Source organism: Manis javanica, chromosome 2 (genome assembly GCF_040802235.1).
Source record: "Manis javanica isolate MJ-LG chromosome 2, MJ_LKY, whole genome shotgun sequence".
In the NCBI taxonomy this organism is placed as follows: Eukaryota; Metazoa; Chordata; class Mammalia; order Pholidota; family Manidae; genus Manis; species Manis javanica.
Genome location: NC_133157.1, coordinates 181580236 through 181597007, shown reverse-complemented (window position 1 = coordinate 181597007; position 16772 = coordinate 181580236). Strand labels below are relative to the sequence as shown.

At 38.9% G+C, this 16772-nt stretch overlaps 1 protein-coding gene across 2 annotated transcripts in view; it reads right to left on the bottom strand.

The window, feature by feature from the left end:
• CPQ (carboxypeptidase Q) overlaps positions 1 to 16772 on the bottom strand; it is a 604930-nt gene that overhangs the window by 423202 nt on the left and 164956 nt on the right. For both annotated transcript variants that reach the window (XM_073229858.1, XM_036995821.2), the window contains exon 3: positions 13378 to 13585. In XM_073229858.1, coding sequence (XP_073085959.1) covers positions 13378 to 13585 — 208 coding nt within the window. The remainder of the gene's footprint in view (positions 1 to 13377; positions 13586 to 16772) is intronic.

The following is a 16772-nucleotide window of genomic DNA, read 5'->3' as shown; positions in this document are numbered from 1 at the left end:
TTGATGATAGTGTTTCAGAGACCATGCCTAGAGAAACACTGCTCTAAAATATTAGCCCCCAACTCTACACATTCTATGATTTCCCTTTCCTCCACAGTAAGCTTAAAATTCCCCAACCTGGTACTCTGGGTTCTTTATAACCCAGTCTCTTCCTCTCAGCCCAATTAGATCTCTCTGATTGCTGTAAAACCTTCTGGCTCCAGCCAAACTGATCTACCTGTGCGCTACCCAAGTGCACCATGCACTCTCACCTTCTTGTCTGATCACATATACAGTGTCTTTCCACCCCCCTTCTCTTGTTTAGGTTCAGCTTTTTCATAGAGTATGCCCAAAACTCACACCCTCAATGAAGCCAGCTCTAATCAGACCCTCTGCTATCTCTTCTAGATGCCTCTAGCATTAGCTCTCCTGGTTAGTTGGTATAATCTCAAGTACATGGAGTTTAGAGCCAGAGACTACGAGTATAAATCCCAGTTCTTTCATTAACTGTGTAATTTGACTAGCCATTTAACTATGTCAGTCTGTTTCTCCTTCAGTGAAAGAGAGACACCAATATCTACTTCTACTGGGTTGCATAACTAATTGAAACAATTTTTTTAAGCCTTCAGAGAAGCACAGTAAAAAACAGGTACTTAATAAATGTTAATTTCCTTCCTTCATTCCTTTCCTCCAATCACACATTTAGCACTAAATATAAAATATATTATATTAGTCATTTATAGTTTAAGCTTACCCTCCTCTCTTTTAACCAGACAGAATATTTCTGAGGGAAAAAAAACATGTCTAATTCATCTCAACAACCTCAGTGTCTAGCAACATCTGAGCAACAGTCTCCTGGTAAGCTCTCAATATTCACTAAAAAATACAATTAATTTGAGAAGTAACATAAGACAAATGGCTCCATAAAGAAACTTTCCTCTGCAGAATTTATTAATAACATTTATCCTTAAAATATCCTTCTATGACACAGGCAAAAGGTATTTCACATAGAGAAAAACTAAAGAACATCATATGGGAGTCCCAGTTGATACTTAATAGTGAACAAAAGAATAGTCAGAAAAGCATCAATAAAGGAAAAATCTTCTCTTGAAGTAAATATGAGCACACAAACATTAAAGTGGGAATACAGAGAAATAACAACGAAACTGGAAATAATGTTGACAACAAGTAAAGAACTTTTTTACAGATGTCTTCTGAGGACATCTGTCATGTCATATGACAGCTGTACTTCCAAAATGTCTGACCTGAAAAGTGTCAGATGTCCACTGCAAAAACACATTTCCTATTCTTTAGGAGGTTGCCTAATTTTGACGTAAAGCAGCAACAAATTACAAGGCATATTCTCTAGTGTTGCTGACTTCTACACTACTCCTAGACAGAAGCCAAAATCACCCCTTTCCACTGAGCTAAGTAAGAGCCTTTCAAAGAACAGAGCTGTTTCATTCAATAAGCAACTAAAAACATCATTGTTCACCAATGCTATGGCAGAGAAAAGATAAAATCTGGCATATTACACATATGGCTATTTTCCTCCAAATGCAGAGCAAAGTGCCCTAAAAGTTTGAGTTGTTTTGAACTTACTATTACAGAGGCTACACAGTCTGGTCAGAGAGCACTTGGAATCGGGTCACCTGGTTTGTCTTAAGAGACCTGGCACATAAGACTGCACAACCTCAGGCAAGTTCATGCTCTCAAAAGACATTTCCTGAGTGACTATTTTAGGTAACAAACATTATACTCGATGACGGTACTACAGAGATAAAAATACATCATCCATGTCTTTGTGGAACTTATAGTCTAATTTGGAGTCAGGCAATTAGGACAGACTGGACAATTTATCAAACATTTACCTTTCAACATGAGCATAAGGATACATCAAATTTCTCAGCTTCCATGTAACTACATTCTGGCCAGCAAAATGTGAGTAAAAGTGAGGTAGGCCATATCCAGGCCTGGCCATGGAAAACTTCCCTTCTGATTATCAACTCTTTCTCTCCTTATTTGCCAGCCAATACAGAGGACCCTGCAGAGGACTCTGAGATCCCAGAAGCAATGGAGCCACAAGACAGAAAGACATAGAAGGCCATCTGTGCAACACCATCTTGGAACTATTATGTGAACAAGAAATCAACTCCTATTGTGTTGAATGACTGAGATTTGAAGTTGTTTGTTACAACAGTTAGTCTAACTAACAAAGCATGAGACAAAACTATCTCCAGAACATTATGATACAGAGTCTGCAAAGGATGATGTGAGAATACCCAGAAAAAGAAACACTTGAGATAAATCTTGAAGGACCGTGTGAAACTAGTAAGGAAGGAGAGAGAAGGCTACAGAGAAGGAAGCATATGCAGTCATGAAACTTTGAGGAAATGTGACGCATTTGGAAAAGTGTTAGTGATTCCTGGCTATTGGAATGTGGAGTGATGCTAGGAAATGGAACTGCTCATTATGTAATTGTTGAAATGACTGATAAAATGCTGAGCCTAAACATGTATTAACTACTAGAAAGGATGGACAAGGGAAGACAAAAAATGTAATCAAGGACCATATAACTTAGAAGGCAGACTGGATGGCAATCTCTTCACTAAGAGAAAATACAGGAGAAAGAAGTGAAAGGATGAGTTTAATTTTGAAAAAAAAATTGAAACTGAAATAATTATGGAACATCGCAAAGAAGAATCTGCAGGCAGTTGAATGTGAGTGCCTAGAGCACAGGCAGTGGTAGGGACAGGAGATGTGCATTTAGAAAGCATCCCTGTGCAGATGGTGGTTGAAGTTAAAAGCATATGGGACTGCATAGGAAGACTATTCAGAGTGAGATGCTAGAGAAACAGAGAAGGAAGAGGGAAAGTAAGATAGAGGGAGAGAGAAAGAGAGAGAGACTATAAGAGGTCATGGAAGCCAAAGAGAAGAGATATTGAAAAAGCAGTCAATAGTGACAAATGCTTCAGACAGGTGAAGTAAGGTGATTTGCTCAAAAACATACAATATAGGAGAGGGGGAGCCAAGATGGCGGTGTGAATAGAGCAGTGGAAATCTCCTCCCAAAACAACATATATCTATGAAAATATAACAAAGACAACTCTTCCTAGAATAAAGACCAGAGGACACAGGACAACATCCAGACCACATCCACACCTGCGAGTAACCAGCACCTCGCAAAGGGGGTAAGATATAAGCCCCAGCCTGGCGGGACCCGAGCACCCCTCCCTCCAGCTCCCGGCGGGAGGAGAGGAGTCAGAGCAGGAGGGAGAGGGATCCCAGGACTGCTGAACACCCAGCCCAAGCCATTCGGACCAGAGCGCAGACACAGTGCATGCACAGGGCCCTGGATACTAGGGAAACAGGGCAGCAAGAACAGTGAGCAGGTACCGTAGGCCAGAACGGGAGGACAAAAGAAAAGCAAGCGGCCATTTTTGTTGTTATTTTGTTGTGGTGAGTGCTTTTTGGAAGCCTTAAAGGGACAGGGACCCGAATAATAGGGAAACAGGGCAGCCAGATGGCCAAGAGGGTATCGAAGGCTGGTGCTTAAGAACAAAAGAAAAGCGAGTGGCCATTTTGTTGTTGTTGTTGTTGTTGTTGTTGTTTTGTTTTGGCGAACGCTTTTTGGAAGTCTTAAATGGATAGGGACCCCAATACTAGGGAAACAGGGCAACAAGACCAGTGAGCGGGTGCCTGAGGCTGGCGCCGGAGAATAAAGAAAAACAAGCGGCCATTTTTTTTTTTTTTCTTGGCGGGTGCTTTTTGGAAGTCTTAAAGGGGCAGGGCGGGACACTTAGTACAGAGGTAGGGAATCCGAGGATCTCTGGGCACTCTAATCCCCTGGGCTGCACAGAACCCAGAGGCCCCTTACGGAGATAAATACCCTCCCGCCGCTCCCCCTCCAACGCAACTCCACCACTTTGGAGCAGCAGCCCGAGCCAGGCCACGCCCACAGCAACAGTGGAGATAAACTCCATAGCAGCTGGGCAGGAAGCAGAAGCCCTGTCTGCGTGCAGCTACCCAGCACAAGTCACTAGAGGTCGCTGTTCTCCCAGGAGAGGAAGGCCACAAATGAACAAGAAGGGAAGTTCTTCCAGCCGTCACTCATCCCAGCTCTGCAAACTATTACTATCACCATGAAAAGACAAAATTACAGGCAAACCAAGCTCACAGAGACACCAGAGAAGGAGACAGACCTAACCAGTCTTCCTGAAAAATAATTCAAAATAAAAATCATAAACATGCTGACAGAGATGCAGAGAAATACGCAAGAGAAATGGGATGAAGTCCAGAGGGAGATCACAGATGCCAGAAAAGAGATTAAAGAAATGAAACAAACTCTGGAAGGATTTATAAGCAGAATGGATAAGATGCAAGAGGCCATTGATGGAATTAAAACCAGAGAACAGGAATGCATAGAAGCTGACATAGAGAGAGATAAAAGGATCTCCAAGATTGAAACAATATTAAGAGAACTGTGTGACCAATCCAAAAGGAATAATATTTGTATTATAGGGGTACTAGAAGAAGAAGAGAGAGGAAAAGGGATGGAAAGTATCTTGGAAGAAATAATTGCTGAAAACTTCCCCAAACTGTGGGAGGAAATAATCGAACAGACCACAGAAATACACAGAACCCCCAACAGAAAGGATCCAAGGAGGACAACACCAAGACACATAATAATTAAAATGGCAAAGATCAAGGACAAGGAAAGAGTTTTAAAGGCAGCTAGAGAGAAAAAGGTCACCTGTAAAGGAAAATCCATCAGGATAACATCAGACTTCTTGACAGAAACCCTACAGGCCAGAAGAGAATGGCATGATATATTTAATGCAATGAAACAGAAGGGCCTTGAACCAAGGATACTGTATCCAGCACGACTATCATTTAAATATGATGGTGGGATTAAACAATTCCCAGACAAGCAAAAGCTGAGGGAATTTGCCTCCAACAAACCACCTCTACAGGGCATCTTACAGGGACTGCTCTAGATAGGAGCACTCCTAGAAAGAGCACAGAACAAAACACACAACATATGAAGAATGGAGGAAGAGGAATAAGAAGGGAGAGAAGAAAAGAATCTCCAGACAGTGTATATAACAGCTCAATAAGTGAACTAAGTTAGGCAGTAAGATACTAAAGAGGCTAACCTTGAACCTTTGGTAACCGCAAATTTAAAGCCTGCAATGGCAATAAGTAAATATCTTTCAATAGTCACCCTAAATGTAAATGGACTTAATGCACCAATCAAAAGACACAGAGTAACAGAATGGATAAAAAAGCAAGACCCATCTGTATGCTGCTTACAAGAAACTCACCTCAAACCCAAAGACATGTACAGACTAAAAGTCAAGGGATGGAAAACCATATTTCAGGCAAACAACAGCAAGAAGAAAGCAGGGGTTGCAGTACTAATATCAGACAAAATAGACTTCAAAACAAAGAAAGTAACAAGAGATAAAGAGGGACACTACATAATGATAAAGGGCTCAGTCCAACAAGAGGACATAACCATTCTAAATATATATGCACCCAACACAGGAGCACCAGCATATGTGAAACAAATACTAACAGAACTAAAGGGGGAAATAGACTGCAATGCATTCATTTTAGGAGACTTCAACACACCACTCACCCCAAAAGATAGATTCATTGGGCAGAAAATAAGTAAGGACACAGAAGTACTGAACAACACAGTAGAGCAGATGGACCTAATAGACATCTATAGAACTATACATCCAAAAGCAACAGGATATACATTGTTCTCAAGTGCACATGGAACATTCTCCAGAATAGACCACATACTAGCCCACACAAAGAGCCTCAGCAAAATCCAAAATATTGAAATTCTACCAACCAATTTTTTGGACCACAAAGATATAAAACTAGAAATGAATTCTACAAAGAAAACAAAAAGGCTCACAAACACATGGAGTCTTAACAACATGCTCCTAAATAATCAGTGGATCAATGAACAAATTAAAATAGAGATCAAGGAATATATAGAAACAAATGACAAAAACAACAAAAAGCCCGAACTTCTGTAGGACGCAGCAAAAGCAGTCTAAAGAGGAAAGTATATAGCGATCCAGGTACACTAGAAGAAGCAAGAACAATCACAAATGAATAGTCTAACATCACAATTATCAAAACCGGAAAAAGAAGAACAAATGAGGACTAAAGTCAGCAGAAGGAGGGACATAATAAAGATCAGAGAAGAAAAAAACAAAATTGAGAAGAATAAAACAATAGCAAAAATCAATGAAACCAAGAGCTGGTTCTTTGAGAAAATAAACAAAATAGATAAGCCTCTAGCCAAACTTATTAGAGAAAAAGAGAATCAACACAAATCAACAGAATCAGAAATAATGGAAAAATCACAACAGACTCCACAGAAATACAAAGAATTATTAAAGACTACTATGAAAACCTATATGCCAACAAGCTGGAAAACCTAGAAGAAATGGACAACTTCCTAGAAAAATACAACCTTCCAAGACTGAACAAGGAAGAAACACAAAAGTTAAACAAACCATTTACAAGCAAAGAAACTGAAACGGTAATCAAAAAACCACGCAAGAACAAAACACCCGGGCTGGATGGATTTACCTTGGAATTTTATCAGACACACAGAGAAGACATAATATCCATTCTCCTTAAAGTCTTCCAAAAAATAGAAGAGGAGGGGATACTCCCAAACTCATTCTATGAAGCCAACATCACCCTAATACCAAAACCAGGCAAAGACCCCACCAAAAAAGAAAATTACAAACCAATATCCCTGATGAATGTAGATGTAAAAATACTCAATAAAATATTAGCAAACCGAATTCAAAAGTATATCAAAAGGATCATACACCATGACCAAGTGGGATTCATCCCAGGGATGCAAGGATGGTACAACATTCGAAAATCCATTAACTTCATCCACCACATCAACAAAAAGAAAGACAAAAACCACATGATCATCTCCATAGATGCTGAAAAAGCATTTGACAAAATTCAACATCCATTCATTATAAAAACTCTCAGCAAAATGGGAATAGAGGGCAAGTACCGCAACATAACAAAGGCCACATATGGTAAACCCACAGCCAACATTATACTGAACAGCGAGAAGCTGAAAGCTTTTCCTCTGAGATTGGGAACTAGACAGGGATGCCCACTCTCCCCACTGTTATTTAACATAGTACTGGAGGTCCTAGCCACAGCAATCAGACAAAACAAAGAAATACAAGGAATCCAGATTAGTAAAGAAGAAGTTAAACTGTCACTATTTGCAGATGACATGATATTGTACATAAAAATCCCTAAAGACTCCACCCCAAAACTACTAGAACTGATAACGGAATACAGCAAAGTTACAGGATACAAAATTAACACACAGAAATCTGTAGCTTTCCTATACACTAACAATGAATCAATAGAAAGAGAAATCAGGAAAACAATTCCATTCACAATTGCATCAAAAAGAATAAAATACCTAAGAATAAATCTAACCAAAAAAGTGAATGACCTCTACTCTGAAAACTACAAGTCACTCTTAAGAGAAATTAAAGGGGACACTAACAAATGGAAACTCATCCCAGGCTCGTGGCTAGGAAGAATTAATATCGTCAAAATGGCCATCCTGCCCAAAGCAATATACAGATTTGATGCAATCCTTATCAAATTATCAGCAACATTCTTCAGTGAACTGGAACAAATAATTCAAAAATTCATATGGAAACACCAAAGACCCCGAATAGCCAAAGTAATCTTGAGAAAGAAGAATAAAGTAGGGGGGATCTCACTCCCCAATTTCAAGCTCTACTACAAAGCCATAGTAATCAAGACAATTTGGTACTGGCACAAGAACAGAGCCACAGACCAGTGGAACAGACTAGAGACTCCAGATATTGACCCAAACATATATGGTCAATTAATATTTGATAAAGGAGCCATGGACATACAATGGTGAAATGACAGTCTCTTCAACAGATGGTGCTGGCTAAGCTGGACAGCTACATGTAGGAGAATGAAACTGGACCATTATCTAACCCCATATACAAAAGTAAATTCAAAATGGATCAAAGACCTGAATGTAAGTCATGAAACCATTAATCTCTTGGAAAAAAACATAGGCAAAAATCTCTTAGACATAAACATGAGTGACCTCTTCTTGAACATATCTCCCTGGGCAAGGAAAACAGCAGCAAAAAAAAGTGGGACTATATTAAGCTGAAAAGCTTCTGTACAGCAAAGGACACCATCAGTAGAACAAAAAGGAACCCTACAGTATGGGAGAATATATTTGTAAATGACAGATCCGATAAAGGCTTGACGTCCAAAATATATAAAGAGCTCACATGCCTCAACAAACAAAAATCAAATAATCCAATTAAAAAATGGGCAGAGGAACTGAACAGACAGTTCTCCAAAAAAGAAATACAGATGGCCAACAGACACATGAAAAGATACTCCACATCTCTAATTATCAGAGAAATGCAAATTAAAACTACAATGAGGTATCACCTCACACCAGTAAGGATGGCTGCCATCCAAAAGACAAAGAACAACAAATGTTGGTGAGGCTGTAGAGAAAGGGGAGCCCTCCTACACTGCTGGTGGGAATGTAAATTAGTTCAACCATTGTGGAAAGCAGTATGGAGGTTCATCAAAATGCTCAAAACAGACCTACCATTTGACCCAGGAATTCCACTCCTAGGAATTTACCCCAAGAACGCAGTAATCAAGTTTGAGAAAGACAGATGCACCCCTATGTTTATTGCAGCACTATTTACGATAGCCAGGAACTGGAAGCAACCTAAATGTCCATCAGTAGATGAATGGATAAAGAAGATGTGGTACATATACACAATGGAATACTACTCAGCCATAAGAAGAGGGCAAATCCTACCATTTGCAGCAACATGGATGGAGCTGGAGGGTATTATGCTCAGTGAAATAAGTCAAGCGGAGAAAGAGAAATACTAAATGATTTCACTCTTCTGTGGAGTATAAGAACAAAGGAAAAACTGAAGGAACAAACCAGTAGCGGAATCACAGAACCCAAGAATGCACTAACAGGTACCAAAGGGAAAGGGACTGGGGAGGATGGGTGGGTAGGGAGGGATAAGGGGGGGAAAGAAGAAGGGGGGTATTAAGATTAGCATGCATGGGGGGGTGGGAGAAAGGGGAGGGCTGTACAACACAGAGAAGACAAGCAGTGATTCTACAACATTTTGCTATGCTGATGGACAGTGACTATAAAGGGGTTTATAGCAGGGCCCTGGTATAGGGGAAAGCCTAGTAAACATAATATTCTTCATGTAAGTGTAGATTAAAGATAACAAAAAAAAAAAAGAAAGAAAGAAAAGAGGGATTACTCCCTGATAGGATAAAACTAACTGTAAATCAACGATTAATGCATGCTTTAAATATCCTTAATTTTGATCACTTAAAGGGTGTCAGATGATCGGCTATGGAGGTACACTTTTCTGATAATATTCCTTTCTCTAAAAAAAAAAGCAGTTCCTGTGTGGTGACCTCCAATGAGTTCTACACAGTGGTATAAAGGGCATATCAAAGTGTGGGCAAAGGGTCTGTTTGTGTTTATACAGAGGATCAAAGCCTAATTTGGCTACCCAGAAAATGAACTAGGATACGATATGAAGAACTTCCAACATCAGCACTCTCTGGAAGAGTCATACCAGAAGATGATCATCAAAAAACCTCAACAAAGATCCAGGCAATGCTGCAGTTGTAGCGGCATTCATCCCACCAGTTCCTGGACTTGCCATTGGAATGAAGGAGGAGATATCTAAGCTGGCCTGTGCATACAGTAAAACAACAAATTTTACTGGATCTATACTGTTAGAACTCAACCAAGAATTAGGAGAAGTGCAAGTTGTAGCGCTCCAAAATCTTACAACTACAGACTATCTACTGTTAAAAGAACATATGGGATGTGAACAGTTCCCAGGAATGGGTTGTTTTAATTTGTCTGATTTCTCTCAGACTGTTCAAGTACAGTTGGACAATATCCATCATATCATAGACAAATTTTCACAAATGCCTAGGGTGCCTAACTGGTTTTCTTGGCTTCACTGGAGATGGCTGGTAATTATAGATCTGCTTTGGTTATGTTACTGTATTCCTATTATGTTAATGTGTGTGTGCAATTTAATTAGTAGTTTAAAATCTATATATGCTTAAGTTACTCTACAAGAAGACAGGTCAAAGAAATAATCAATCCTCCCATGTTTTCTTCCATCTTCTACCTCTATAGCTTTTCTTCTTCCTTCCTAATTACAACCCTTAAATAGAATTCGAGCCTCATATCGAATTTACAGAGTATCATAATTCCTCCAAGTGGTAAAGATACCTCAAGACAAATGCTGGGCATAGAAGACACAGGGCATAAATCTGCAAAGAAGTAAAAAGCTAACCTTTTCAAACAATATGGCTTCTCTCTCACTTACCAACTTTACATTTCCCTGTATGGCCTCGGAAGATGACTGGTTAGCCAGAGACGGGTAAGATTCCTCAAGGGAGGAACAACCTAAGACAGGCACAGTTGCAGGGGGGCCATCAGGTGAGAAATTGGGGATCAACAGAGGTGAGGCTTAGAACCTCACCCACCCTGTTTTGAGAGAAATCTTCTGCATCCGTGGATGTTTTATTGCCCTTGTCTAGCTTGGATTATCACATAGTCTACAGGCACACACCTGATCATCTACATTTGCTCTCTTACAACACTAAACTATGTTTTCTACCTTTATCTTGCATCTACCTACCACTTCAGCATTTTATTTTTAAAAAAAAAAAAATAATAATAATAATAATAATAAAGGGAGAAATGTGGGATCCACATATAAATCAAGTATAAAAATCAAACGAATATTCATATTTGACCTGATTGTTTATAGTTCATAATGCGTGATCAAAACCGAAAGTTTCTGTGATGACTGCCTTTGTACTGTTCACCATGTAAGAACTTATTCACTATGTAAGAATTTGTTCACCATGTAAGAACTTGTTCGTTATGCTTCAGAAGATTGGAGACTGATGAGAATTAGGCTTGGGGTGGATTAATGATTGTGCATTGAGCATTGACTCCCCTATACAGAATTTTATTGTTGTTAACAACCATTTGATCAGTAAATATGAGAGAGGCCCTCTCAAAAAAAAAAAAAAAATCCACTATATTTGACAATTAGACAGCCATTTGTGCCTTTAACAAGTTCCAGTGGAGTACTAGCAAAAGCTAGGTTAAATGTTCTGCAGGTGAAATTTATAAGAATAAAAAATACTCTTTAAGGAAAATTGGTTTTAAAAAACAATTAGCTAGATTTGGAAAGAGAGTTTGTCTCATTTTCATTTTTATCTTTCAGGATTAAGACTCAAACATGTTATTACACTGAATTCTCTTAAGCTTTATTTCCCTTTCTGTAAAATGGGATATACTGCCTCTTCTACTTGGCCCATTGGGTTGTTGTCAGAACAAATAGGTTGATTCATGTGAAAGACCCTAAAGTACTGCAATGTTGTTATATATTTACAAATGTTGAAAATATAAAGTTACAAAAGTCAAGAGTCCAGTGAAATATGGTTGGCTATAAAACTGGTAAAAAAATTATCATCAGTCTAGATCTAGAAATATTAAGAAAAATATCTTTTTAATACACACTGCAAGTGGCTGAACTCAATCTTACCGGCTAACAACAGTTTTCTAAGTCCTCTGCTAGACAAAATTCTTCTGAGGCTTGTAGGTTATGGCCTGGGTTTCTAGATATTTTCATTACACAAGATTTAAAAAAAAATTAACCCTGACACATTGCAGTGCATTAAATCATCTGGGAATTTATTAGTCTTATGAGTAGTAGTTCTTAAATAAATATTTCTGGCAATCATGGAGTTTCACAAAGCAACAGACTAGCCCCATAATTTAGGTCTCATGACCAGTGAAATCATAAGGAATGGCTAGGGCTTTCTGAGTATGTTTTCTAGGGGGTGACTGAGGTATTCTGGAAAGTAAGCTGGACATTTTAGGACTTCCCTCCTGGGAAGATTAACCATCCAAAAGAATATTCTAATCATCATTTCATAGTTGCCAAATTTTTAAAACTCTACAAAGAACTTTATTTTTAACACTATGACATCAGTGGAACCAGTTTTTCTCTTATAAAACTTCCAATGAGTGGTTTTAACATGCCCCATCTTCTTCCCCTGGGAAGATACCTTATCCTCATAAAACAAACATGTCCCTTTCCTTTTTATTCTGCGTTTTTATACAACTCCCTTCTGAGTTGGTTTCCTAATTGCTCATGTCGCCCCCTCAGTATTTTATTTTCAAGGGTGCAGGTTGTTAATTAAGGTTAAGCAGCTGTGTCTCCAGCTCCAAGCAGCAATTGTGCAGAACAAATAAACTTTCCTTTAATACAGATACTAAAAATCTAGTCTTGAGACCTAAACAAACCTTATTTTCAATTCTTTTTTGCATTTTTTCTTTACCTTAGAGAGTCTAGGCTACAAACACTAAAATGGTGCTTCTTTTATCCATGTTTCTCAAATATCTTATTCTTAATGTGTGACACTACTGCATGCAGCTATTAAACTAGGCCAGATGTCTACAAGTCAATTTTTAGACCTTCTATCCACTGTAATGCTGAATTTCATCCTAAGCCTGAGGGTCAGTAAAGCACCTTGCAATTACCTCAATTACAACTACAAAGAAAAAGATAAAACATTTTTCCCTCAAACAATAGCACCATACACTTACATAGACCTTTATAGGTAACCAAGTATCTTTCATATAAAATCATAAGTCTACCTCATTTATTCTTAAAATAATTTTGTAAATTCAACTCCTTATTCTTCATCATCCCTGATTAGTAGAGGAGAATACTGAGGCCCAGGGAGCTGAAGAACATTCCCAAGCCCACAGCGTTGCTCAGGAGCAGGCCCAGGTCTACATCCAAGGTTCTCTTCTTCCGCAACTCTTTCCACGATGCCCCCATCATGTTATCCACTCTATTTGTATTTCACTTCTCAAGCAACAATGGAAAAAAAAGTCTCACTTCCTCTGAAGTTATTAGGAACCTTTGGTGAAATACAGACATGAATTCAATTCTCCCTCCAAAGTAATTATATAATAGTTTGGTTTTATAAAGAATGTTATGGGATCATCATGGATGTGGAAAACTTTTTAAAGGAATGCACAAATGATGCTTGGAATTTCATCCTGAAAATGCTAAAGAAGATATTATAAACAAATGCCCAAATATAGAATGGGGAAAAATGTGTGAACAGTATTTTCACTTGTATGGTTTGTTTTTATTTCATAAGAGCTTCTCTTTAATAGAAAACCCTGTTTTTTAAAAAAGATGTCAAATGAACACCATGACTAACCTGTAGATGGAGAAGGAAGCCACTGATCGAATGAGGGATGCCAAAGCCCCCACTTTGGCAGCTTCTACTGCCCCCTGGACTCGATACTGCACCGTGCTCGAGTAGTTAGTGTAGGGCTGGTTATAAACAACAATCTTCCCTCTTGCTTCCTGGGCCTTTCTCCACAGTTGATCGAAAGAGGTCACCACCAGAACTTCTGCTGTGATGCCTAGAAATAAAAGTCATACAAGATTAACTTATGGTTTCGGATGAGCCAGGTTGAGCTGGTGCACAAAAGGCCACACATGCTCTATCTGCTACATCTGGCAAACTGGTCTGAGAAGATCAAAGTTTGAGAGCCATTTGCCATGGGAGAAAGATTGTGGGGGTTAGGCAGTTTCCCAAGAGAGAGAAAAGGCATTCAAAATAATATATATCTCATAAGGTTTTTCAACTAACTTGACCAGCTGGTATTAAATTGCTTGAAAAGATAGTTTTTCTCCTTTCTTTCTCACCGTAAGAAGTCATGGGTTTCACAGAATGACAGTATTTATAAAGAAAATACATTTCAGAAAGAATTGACAGCAAAACGTTCTTTGGAGTGAAAGGGTTTATTACCTGGCTTGTTCTCCCGGCGGTAGGTCAAGCACTATGTCTCTGCCTCTGCCCAGAGCACTGGGCCAAGCTCTCTATAGTGCAATAATGGATTATTGCCTAAAGGTATGGAACCGGTAGCCTAGCAACAGGCCAGTTACATCAGCAGGCGGTTTAAGTTCAGTGAGCATCCTGGCCATAGGAACCCCAACTTCCCTACAACATATTTATCTTTTCTTAAAGCTATTTTGATATGTTGTTAAACAACCTTCATTGACATCTTACAAAACATAGCAGTTCATAAAGAAAGTGCTTAGAAACCAAGGATCTTCATAAATCCAACTTTTAACAAATAATTAATGTAACCTCTCCCAAGAATCACAAAAAGCCAGCTTTTCTTTCCTCCTTTGTACAAAACATTCTTAAAGGATGTGGAAACTTCCCATGCTTCTCAATTTACAGCAGTGTTCATCACCCAAACACATGACTACTCTTCAGATACAAATTTTGAAGACGTTATGTAATTGTCCTATAATTCTGTTGTCTCGTTTAGAAGAGAAATGCCATCTTTCTTCATATCACAGGACTTGCCCAGATCTTCCTGATTAGGGAACAGGGTTTCATAGCTTCCAAAAGTTGTTCAAAAACTGCCAGACCACTGAAGATCCAATTTAATGAAGAGAGTGACAAGGAAAAAATATTTAGCAACAAAGGCCAGATGCAGTGGCTAAATATAACCACCCAAAGGAAAGTGGCAGGCGCCTACTGTTTGGTGGTTTTATGCAGTCATGGAAATGTGTCATGAAATAAGTATCAACATATATTTGGAATACTTCCTTAATCTTGCAAACTAGAGAGTAGGCTTTTCTGGAGGCTTAACAGATGTCATTAAAATATCAACTGTTACTTAGAAAATCTTTTAAAAATACACTACAGGTAGGAGAAAACTCTTGTTTTCAATATAGGCCTTATCTTAATGGACCCAGTAGCTGGCTCCTCTCTTATATCTGTTTCCATCATTCAGACTGAATTTGTACTTTTACTTTAAAGTGATTGATTATGGATGTATAAGCACATCTCCACCAACATCCAGAAGTCAGAATTTCATTTATAATCTAAAAAAAGCAAAGTATAATTATGGAAAGTAAGGAAGCCACTAGCTTTTTCACATGATAAATATATGTTAAAATACAAATAAGGGTTCATTTTAAATTAGGCATATTTTGAGATTCATAACTTTTTGAAACCTGGAGTTACCTTGAAATCTGACTGGCATTATTGTTGGCATTGTATGAGAATTTTGTTGATGGTTTTCAGCTGTTTCTAATGAATAACAGGTTCAATCGTCCATAAAAGGGATGTCCCAGCAATGGGGTAATTTTGGCATCTGGACTAGAGTCACTAGAAATGAAGCCAAATTTCTATAAATTTTCATAGGCCACTGCAAAATTAAAGTCATATGATGGTGATACTTTAAGTTCTTTTAACAAGAGAGTGCTGGAGTCCTGAAGAGCCAAAACCTAGCCTAGAAACCATAGTTCCCAAGGCAGATCATTAGTAGCAACTATAGGTCAAAACCTATCACCCATGAACTTGGAAGAAGAGTTCAAATTAATCTGTTTTCCTGAAAGCCTTGAGTCATCTCTGATTCCTCTGTCTGCTACATCCCCCATGTCTGTCTAATCAATCCTCAAAAACTGATAATTGATTAATTATCATTATCCCTTAAATACTGATTAAGCCAGATCCTTTGCTTCACCCCATTACACCCTTAAATCAGGCCCTCACACTCCGTCTTTTGGACTACTATGAATCCCTCCTCCTCCACACACCCACCGCCATGGGTGTCCTGGCCTCCAGGCTAGCTCCCTCAAATTTCACCTCACCAAAGCTGCCAGAGTGAACTACTTTCACTGCAAAAAAGTTGTATCAGCCTATTTCGCTATCCCCCTGCTCCTCTTCTACCTCTGCTGAAAAAACAGCACTTCAACATACCATTCAAATCCTGTTTATCTCTACAGACACAGACTCTCTTTTCCTTTAAATTCTAACAATACTAAACTTAAAAATTCCCACTCACATCATGCTAGTTTACTCTTCAGTGCCTCTGTTCACACTATGGTACATCATGTCTTGTTGGCTCCATTCTCTCAACCCCACCATGAAGCTAACACCTACTTATTGCTCAGGATGTCATTTAATAATCACTCTTTTAGGGAGCATTCCCTGGCCTCTGGCCTCTTGTCTCATGCCCTGCCACCCCCACACTCCACCACTACCCATAGGAAGCCTGCCTCAGGCAACACCCTCGTCTGGACTTTCAGAGTGTCCTGGCATACTTTAGCACTGTAAATGAAAGACTTCCCATTTATGACTCTCCCTACCACCTAAACTGGGATCTCCTCAGGGTTTGGGTGACGTCCATCTTCATTTACATCTCCTGGCCCTCACAAAGTGCTTGGTGTATGTGTAGGGCAGTCAGTCAGTAAACACTACTTGAATGGCACTACTCCAAGCAAGAGACCATTGACTGGGTCTAAAGCATTTCCATAAAAGGGCAATTTTACCTTTAAAGTTTGATAGCACTTCTCCCATAGTAATTCAGCAGTCTGATTCTCTTACCATCCAGAGCACAGCTACACAACAATAACCAAGCCAAAAAGGTCTTGGGCAGTCAGAATTGAAATATAAATTCCAAATTCCAAGTATGAAAACTCAGAGGCTTGAATATAAGAAAGTTTTTCTACTGTCTACTAGAGCTTAGTTAGCTTACACAAAAATCTAGATCTAGTATTTAAATCTGAAAACAATGAGAAACAATG